The sequence below is a fragment of the Acanthopagrus latus genome, chromosome 5 (assembly GCF_904848185.1).
Source record: "Acanthopagrus latus isolate v.2019 chromosome 5, fAcaLat1.1, whole genome shotgun sequence".
Classification (NCBI taxonomy): domain Eukaryota; kingdom Metazoa; phylum Chordata; class Actinopteri; order Spariformes; family Sparidae; genus Acanthopagrus; species Acanthopagrus latus.
The window spans coordinates 7,956,974-7,966,516 of NC_051043.1; the positions used below are offsets into that span (position 1 = coordinate 7,956,974).

Sequence of the window (9,543 nt, forward strand, 5' to 3'; positions counted from 1 at the left end):
AAATCATTTTTAGCACAAGACAATTTATTACAATCAAAGTGTCACCAACGAAATAAAAATTATATTCATCCTCTCGTTCTTGTCTTTGTAAGAAATGATCCCCATATACTCCATGCAGAGCTTTTGGCCACTGTTAAATGATTTTATCAATTAGTAGTGGAGAGACCAGGACCACGGTCTCGAATCCTGCGCTCTGATTGGTCCAAACGCAGCACTCGTAATGTTCAGCGCTCCCATATAAACCCATGCAGACTTGACATCGGTTCTATCTGTCATGCAAGTCAAAAGGATAGTGAGGAGTCCAATGTAAAGAAACTGGGCAGGCAGCTGACTTGTGATAGCCTCCATTTGTTCTGTTCCCGGCGCTGCAGAAGCTTCTTTTTTTTTTTTTTTTCTTTTTTTTTTTTTTTGTTGGAGCGTTTCATTCTTATGAATTACACACAAAGCAGGAGGCGCCTCTCTACATTTAGTTGTAGAATCTGTGTTGAGAGGACGATGCCTTTGAGGACCGGACTTTTTCTCCTGATGGTGCTGAACGCATCTGCATATGAACTGGATCAAAACGAGTCTTATTCGCCCAGGAGAACACGCTTTTCTGCCAATAGCCCTTGTAAGTAACACGCTGCCTCCATCTGCATATCTCAGAGTGCACTGCTTGCTTTTTTTTTTTTTTTTTTTTTTTTACACACCATTTCCACAATGCTCAGCCTTTACCTTTGCTCGATTACTATGAGGAGGCTTTTTTTCCCCTTATATTTTTTTTCCTTGGCCTATGCAGCCTTTTTCTGTCTGAACGAGCGCGTTGATTCACGGAGAAGGCTGCGGGATTAACGCTGTGGTTTTTGCCGGTGTCCTGCCGGCAACAGATGAGCATGGAGCTTGGTGCTGACACCTGAGAGTGCAGGCTGTGTCATGCTGATCTGAGTCTCTTTCTCGCGGCTTTTTGCCTGCTGCATTATAGTGAACTTAAGGATTTTTTGTTTGGTTTTTTTTCAGAGCATTAATCATAAAGCTTCCTGTGTAGCCTTAATGTGCAGAGAGAGAAAAAAAAGAAGTAGGCTACACCATTATGTTCCCATGTCAGTGTGCCTCAGTAAAAGCTCCTGTCACTGTTTGTCACTGGGGCTGTGCCTTTTTTGAACAAATACATGCAAATCTATTAGTTGTGATTTATTGTATCCATCAAAAATCCCATCCAGAAATGACGCTGCAAAGCATACAAATCTGCATGCCTTCATTCAAATGTGGACTTTTCCTCTCTAACACACACAAAGGTACAGCCCAGTGATAAAAGGCAGTGGGTAACAGGGATTCTGATTCGCTTCTGCAGGAATTGCTTCATCATCATAAGATTTGCAGCTCACTCGCTGTATTTTGAGACCAATCTCTGGTCCCCGGTGGCAGGCTGACTTTATCTGACTGTGCAGGTCAACATGGGGCCCCAGATTTGAAGGCTGCCAAGTAGGCTTAGTCTCCGCGGTGACATTTCTTAATGGTTATTACAAAGGATTTGAGTCAGGCTGCTTGCCATCGCAGTGGATTCTTGGATGAAGACGAAGGGAAGCCAACTATCTGGATACACTGATTTACAGATTAGGTTTTAAAGCTCTGCCTCGGTGTAACATTTCAAGTCGGTCGCAAGGACTTAGAGCTGTGCTTCTGATGGCTGACATCAGTTTTTGGAAATGGACTGACCGATGATGAAGGGTAGCTGTTTTAAGTAGATGGGGATCAGGGGTAGTTGTGGGTTAATCAGCCTAATAACTATTCCAGTCATGTGATGCTCCTGGAATGAACATGACAGCATTTTCTGAGCATGTAGTTCGTTACACATCAGTTTCACTGGACTGTGACCTGTGCTTAGTTAATCGTCAAGGACATTAAACTGGTCCTCTAATTCAGCTTGACAATTGCAGCTCCTGTAAAAAAAAAAAAAAAAAATGAAGGCAGAGTCTTGCGGCAGCGTGCATGTGTGTGAGTGCGCGTGTGCCAGCGGTACAAGTGTATGTTTGTGTGTTTCGACAGGCACGCCAACAATTTTCAGGAAACTCTTTGGTATTTCTGGTGCTGTTCATCCAAGCCCTGCTGAAAAGAACCAAACAGTGGAATATAGGCCGCTGCCAAGAGAAAAGTGCACTTGTGCCAAATAGTGTCTGAGCCTCTCCGAGTTGTAAGGTGTCCAATCTCCAGTCAAGTCACTATTTGCCCCAAGTGACTGTACGTCTTTTGTGAATCACCAAAGTATGAAAATTCTCTTTTGTCCGCCGCATTTTTGCGCTGCAACCCTGGCAACCCTTGTGTAATGAGCTCATTGAGTGTGCAGTGATTCCCAGTGAACCCACTGTTGGCTCCCCTGCTGATGGTCCATTCTCTGTGCCCACAGCAGATGTGGCACGCTGTCTCAACAGTGCCCTCCAAGTTGGCTGCGGAGCCTTCGCCTGCCTGGAAAACTCAACTTGTGACACAGATGGCATGCATGACATCTGCAAGTCCTTCCTATACAGTGCTGCTAAATTTGACACTCAGGTACACACTTGAACTCATACCACCAACACTACATACGTACATACAGTTTCTCTCTGTTTTCTGCGTGCACATGAGTTGTGTAGGATTACATGGGTGTAACAGTCAGGGCAAGAATGTGAGAATCACTGCTGTTTTTTTTTTGTTTTTTTACAGGGTAAAGCGTTTGTGAAAGAGAGCCTTAAGTGCATTGCCAATGGCATCACCTCCAAGGCATTCCCCACCATCCGCCGCTGCTCCACCTTCCAAAGAATGATATCTGAAGTCCAAGAGGAGTGCTACAGCAAGCTGGATATCTGCACTGTGGCCCGATCGAATCCAGATGCTATTGGTGAAGTGGCACAGCTACCAAGTCACTTCCCGAATAGGTGAGCTGAATATGTTTTACAAGTACTATGAAAACAGTATGATCGAGGTGATGCACGGTATGTCATCTTAGAATGTGAAGCTTGTGACGGTCAACAGGCCTCTCAATACAGGGTTTATTTCTCCATTTAAGGTCAAATAAGTGAAGGAGACTGCCAGACATCTTTAAATCATTCTCAAAAATGATAAATGTATGCCTGGCACGTTTCGCTCGACCCTGATTTCTGCAGCATGCATACATTTGTATTGATTTCCATGTTTTGGTTACCATCTGCTTCATAAATTCTTTCGTACAATGAAAAGAAAATGAAACAGGCATATCAAGTTTGCATGTTTTCGTTCCCATTGTTGTTGTAATACCTGAAGGACTGCAGTTTGGGAGTGGATACAAAAGGGCTAGGAGGGTGGAACACGAGGCTTTGTACGGTCTCTCCCATATGGATGACAGCCGACGTCAGAGCACGTGTGCGGATATGTAGACATATCTGTGAGGATTTGGAACTGTTAGAGGACACAAGAGGAATGTCTTTAGGCTAGGGCTGCAACTAACGATTGTTTTCATTATTGATAAATCGTTTAGTGTATAAAATGTCCAATAATTGGGACTAATGTTGCTGCTTTTGTTCTGATCAACAGCAAATGTAACAGTAAATGTTTGATATAAAACACTCAGTTTAAAAAAAAAATGACAAAAAAACGGTTCATTGATTTTAGTCAACTGATTCATTTTCAGCCGACAAATTGAACAATTGACCAAGAGTTGCAGATCAATTCTAATATTATTTAGTAGAGACAGGTATCAGAAAGATGCAAGATGAGAGATTAAGTGCATCATGGGAGCACATTTTCTAGTATCGGTGTCATTTATGCTTGATAACTGACTGAAACAATGAATCAACTATCTGCTGATTAATTTAAATTCGATCGACTTATTATTGCACCTCTGACTCTGCAAATGCATCACTGGAGCACATTTTGTCTTGAAACATGACTGAAACGAATAATTGATTATCAAAATAGCTGGTGGCTCATTAATCATTCTCTTAATGTGTCCATGCTATAAAAAATTGGTAATATTTGGCCCAAAGTGTCTTACGCAGACATTCTGTGATGCTTTGTTTTTCCTAGGTTTTACGGTAAGCTGCTACAGAGCCTGATGGACTGCGATGAGGACACGGTGGACCGCGTTAGGACCAGCATGGTGTCGCGGCTGGGCCCAGAGATGACCATGCTTATTCAGCTGCTGCAGAACAAGCCCTGCCCATCCACTGCTGTGGCTGCAGCTGCCGCCATCCCAACTGGAGTGGAGGGCCGTGGGAGCTGGCGCTGGTCCATGGGTCCCCATATGTACAAGATCCAGCCTAATCTGCGAAACAGAGACTCTGCCAGTCATTTTGGCAAAAAGCGCTCTGCCAGTGACAGCTCCTAACTTCCACTCAGATTCAGAAAAACTCCACACACTCCTCAAAAACATCATTAAAGCTCCTCTATTCCCTAGGGGTGACAAAATACATTCCTCCGCTAGACTGGAAGTTACAGAAATATGCACCTCTAGGGAATGCCGGAACGCCCATAGAGTTGATATCAGAGTTTGATTGTTGTTATATTGTATATCCTACACTTTAGGCTTGAGAGAAACCCCCCTTTCCATCGACTGTCCGCTCACAGTTAGTGTTGAACATGTGGCTCGTTGCATCTGTGCAACACGGTCCAGCTCACTCCTCTTCACCTCCTCCAACAGAGATGAATCCTTAAGATGTCTTTTGATGCCACGCGAAAAAAAGAGGAAAAAAAAACGAAAAAAAAAAAAAAACAGCCATAGTGGTTCATGCCTCTAGAGCACAAGTTTAAAAAGAAAAGACTCATAATCTAGACATTTGTTCATGAATAGATATCAGTAGTTTATTGATAGGGAATTATTGGTAGATGTATTTAATATTTTCAGCGATGAGACCAGTCAAATTGTGAGCATGAGATGTGGAGCTTCATATCTATTTTCTGACACTAATATAACAGATAAATGTACTGTAGTTATCTGAGACAGCCATAGCTAGCCCTCTAAAAAAGAGAGCGCTTACACGGAGGGAGGTCTGCAGAGGTTTCATGATAACCTTTAAGAGGTTACCTTAAACTGACCAAAAAACTACAAACTGCCCTGAATGCTATCCATGAGATACCAAAATAGTGTATAGCTATAGCACTTATAAATGTTCTTTGTTTCTTTCTGATGGTCACGCGTTTCAAATCGTCATCCTGCACATAAGGATTGTCCAGGTCATGGCCAAGTCTAACCATCAGAAAAAAAAAGTCCATTTTGCATTTTTTTGTATCCAGACACTTGTAATGCATATGACTGTTGAGCTCCGCAGTATATGTGGGACCATGTTTAGTGGAATCTGTGTCCGTGTTCTTAAGGGAGCGTGAAGCAGCAGTGTATGTGCAGTAGCTGATTAGCGCGTTCACCGATGAGACTGACAGCAGCCATCAATCTTGGACTGATGATCATCATTCTCTGAGGTGAATAACGTGACATACATGCCGGCTTCCAGTGTCGAGATAGAGAATGACTATTTAAAAAAAAAAAAGCCTTGTTGGAATGATATTTATTTTCCTACTATATTATTTAATGTTTTTTTTTTTTTTTATTTGAATGAATTATTGTAGTTTTAATTAGTTTACAGATTTAACAAGCAGTTCAGTCACGGCTCCTATTTGAACATGAGCTCTATGCCAAAAAAAAAAAAAAAGAAAGAAAGAAACAGGTGAGCTGACACTCCGGTGACTGAATGGGACCCATGTCATGACTCTGTGCTGGCCATAGGGGAACAAGGTTGGTCATTCAAGTCAGGTGATCCACTTTATGGGTGTTACAAGGGACCACAACAAAACGATAGCTTCATTTTGACACACGTTCTGGTTTAAACGAAAGGTTGTCATTGTAGCTGCTAGATGATTCAGTGCTGGGTTCATGCACAATACAGAACACTGATCAGGTATGATCACAGTAAAACAGACACCAGCATCAAGGATCCTTGTAGGGAGGTTATTGGATGGTTCTGTCCTCGTCTTTGGTGCTTTTCTTCACATAGGCTGGAATACAAATACCTTTAGGGGGCTACATATAGATAGATTCTAATTGTAGCTAATCTCAGCAATTATCCTTGTTCCTTGCATTTCTTTCCCTGTTATTTTTTAAGTTTTATACGATATTCGTTGATTCTGATATACAGTCAGGAAAAAGATAGGAAAGGTGACATGCATGCTTTCTTTAAAGCCCCTGGAAATGTAGTATTTTCTCACAACACTTGATATTGATAACTAAATCAGCAGCAGTACAGTTTATGATTGTATCACCCACAAACTCAGTTAATCTACTTTATCATATGCCGATGTGATTTCATAAGACAAATATGTCACATGTGAAATCACATTTCTGCAAGTGAAAGTTTTTTTTCATATGTGGAAACCAAAATGGTACATTTCGTCATTTTAAAATGGGCTTCTTCACATGCGTTTTCCAAACCATAACATATTGTTGCATGTCATGTTAGTGAAATAGTTAGTCTTGTTTCCAGCTCATCAAATACTGACACTTACCCGACCTGTAATCCCAAAGCTTTAGTGTGGTTGTCTTGTGAAAACAAAACACGGCACATGAGATCGCTTGATGGGCTCGTTTGCCTCTTGAATTCCACATTTTAACACAAATTGTACATGCAAATTGGGTATTTTCACATGTGAACTGAAATATTAACATGGCCTAATCAAGTAATCTTACCTGTGAAGAAAGTTTGGCGTTTTTTCACATATGAATTTAAATTTAATTGTCAGAAAAACGTTTTGTCTTGTGACTGATGTGTATTCATACGTGATTGGCTTTTATTCGATTGTTTTAAAACCTGATTGATGCTGGAAAGTACATGATGTGCACAGACCCAACAGTATAGAAGGAGAACTATCATGATAAAAATCCACAACTGTTAAAAGTTTATCAGAAAATAGTCATACTCATAGCTTGTAGTTGAAAATATGTTTTCCGGGCATTTACTGGAATGATGTTTTCCAGGATGACAGTACTCCGGCCCAGCAGGCACTCAGTAGGTTGAAGAGACCACACAGTGTCTTTCTTTGTTACGACAAAGAAATTGAAGGGGGGGGCACAAAACTCGACAGACAATGTTTTCAGACAATGTCTAAGGTCCAGAAGTTTCATACACTCGGTTGACTATGGATAAAGCATTTTCTGCCTAGACTGCACAAGGATTTAGCTACAAACAAGCAGCACAAGTCAAAGTGAGAAGGCTGCTGGTGTGCTGTTAGGAAGAGACATTGTGCACGAACATCAGTGTAACAAAAAGTAAATTTTTTCTCTACATTTTTTTCCAGATAAGACCGCTTGTTGCATGGCCTTCGGAGATCGAGACAATCATTCAGAATCAGTAGATCAGTGCAGAGCCACAGTCACTGAGAACAGTCTTCATGCTGGTGTTTGTTTTATCTGTACCCGGGAGATAGATGGCAGTTCAAAGAGTTAATCAGTGGCGTGAGTTAGATTCTGTATATGTTTGTGCGCACTACAAATGTAATATAGCGTTGACCTTGGAACCAGGGCTGGCTTCAGTTAACAATAAAGCACTTTTGGCTCAGCATCACGATGGATTACTGAGCAAAAAGCTTCTGCTTGCCTGATTTTGACTGCCATTATAGTTTCATAAAAGGAGCTGAACCCAGTCCTGTTTGAAATAGAGTGAATTTATATATGGTCCTATATTGATACGAGTGAAGCACAGACCAGAAAAAAAAACAGATGTCAGTGTCAATTTAACAGCTATGTTAAGAATTCCAAACTATGCAATAATCTCACATACAAAGGATTCACAGCAACACAGAAATTGACCTTTATTTCATTCAGTGCCAGCTGATGCTGTGTGAATAAAGCAGCAGCATGTGTGCTCTCACACTGCACTCACAGTGTGAAGGCATTGTTCCTCTGTATTGCTTTCTGTTTCTGTGGTTTTTGTAAACTGACGTTTTCTTTTTGTTTCTGTGAATATATGATCATTTCTTTTGTGTCATTTGGTTCGAAAAAAGGACAGCAGTTCTGAAGGAATCACTTGGGAAGTTAAGAGCTAGAGTCACACTGTAATATATCCAAGCTTATTATTTTATGTTAAATATGCACTTTGCATCTTAACCACTATAAAGGGCATTGAAACATTCAGCACATGTGCAATTGAGACATGTTTTATTTTCCCAGTGAATGGACATCAGTTTGAATATTTTGTATCCTGAAGGGTCAGGGCTTCTTCATATGTCTGTATCTTCATTGTCCATTGGTAAATCCAAAACCCAACAGCTGCTGCTAAACTGTTACTTCCCCGTATGATGCTGTCCAGATGCCCCCCTACTGTGGCCGCTCTGATCTGTCAACACACACTGAGCTCAGCATCAGTCCACATTTACATCGAAACATTTTAATGTCTATCCATGTCTTCATATTTATTTTCTTGTGTCAAACATATTTGGCATGGGCAAATTGACTGTTTCCTCACCAAGTCAAATGTAATGGTAATTTCAGAGAATGTACCTGTATACTGAATGTCTGTTTTTCGACGAGGACATGCCCAGGTTAGGTGATCCATGACGGCAAACAAAAGTGAGAAAACGTATGAGTTCACTTACTTTCTGTTTTTGATTCAAGTATAGGGTGCTTAAGGTGGTACTGGAGCATTATTAAATTGACCCCTGGTGAGTTTTGTGAAACTGTTCCTCCTGTCAACACTAGAGACTAAAGACTCCCTCACTTCTGGCACTTCATGGTACTCTTTTCCTCTCAAGACTTGAAATAGATTGATAAATGTCGTGCTTAAACAAAATCAAAAAAGCTTCAGTGACTTGTAAAGTTTATTTTGTATTCATATATAAGTGACAGTTATTTTACTATCAGATTAAAGAAAAAAGTTATCAAGAATTTAAGGAGATTACTGAAGTTTCTGATGCTATGTAACGCATGATTGACCCTTGTAAATCACTTGCACTTTAAAATATACCCATATACATATATACCCATACTGTGTATATGTTTGGGTTTTTCCTCTGTACTGAAAAGTCATAAAAGATACAAATGCATCAATTGTGTGTCTTTTGCTGATCAGAAATAAAATATTTATCAAGATATGGTATGAAATATGTTGCGGTGTTCTTTTCTCACTTATGTGGATCCATCACCACTCACAGATTTTCAGAAAGGTTTTTTTAATGGATGGACGCTATCGGCATTGTATACAACACTGGCGGTTCAAATACAACACCCCCTAAAAGATGTTTATGAACATGTTTGTCTCCTCAAAAACCACAAGAAACATAAAAACGACTCACAGTCATTTGTGAAAGTGTCGTATTGCACGACCAACAGATGGTTGATGAGAGTTTGTTTTCTACAACATTTCTGCTGGATTTTTCTTCAATTCCTTCGTTCACTCCCCGTCATAAAATCAACAATAAATGTGTCACCCATGACACCATGATAATATCCTGGGTTGTTAGCATTTCTGATTTCCTCGGCATCGTGAAATATGGAAACAGGCTCAGTCATGAAGTCGCTGCCATCCCAAACACTTTCACACCAGCTTTCAATAAGCTGCATCTACATCT

The 9,543-nt window shown here is 40.6% G+C and overlaps 1 protein-coding gene across 2 annotated transcripts; it reads left to right on the forward strand.

Moving 5' to 3' along the window:
- Nucleotides 1-256: 256 nt before the first annotated feature.
- Nucleotides 257-9,064, forward strand: stc1 (stanniocalcin 1). 2 transcript variants are annotated; one of them, XM_037096937.1, is made up of 4 exons: nucleotides 257-610; nucleotides 2,387-2,526; nucleotides 2,680-2,891; nucleotides 4,018-9,064. In XM_037096937.1, exons 1-4 carry the CDS (start codon nucleotides 430-432, stop codon nucleotides 4,316-4,318), a joined length of 834 nt encoding a protein of 277 aa, XP_036952832.1. In that variant the 5' UTR covers nucleotides 257-429; the 3' UTR covers nucleotides 4,319-9,064. The 2 variants fall into 2 exon arrangements, with proteins under 2 accessions (XP_036952832.1, XP_036952831.1); XM_037096936.1 differs by having other exon boundaries at nucleotides 258-610; nucleotides 2,384-2,526.
- The last annotated feature ends 479 nt before the right edge of the window (nucleotides 9,065-9,543 follow it).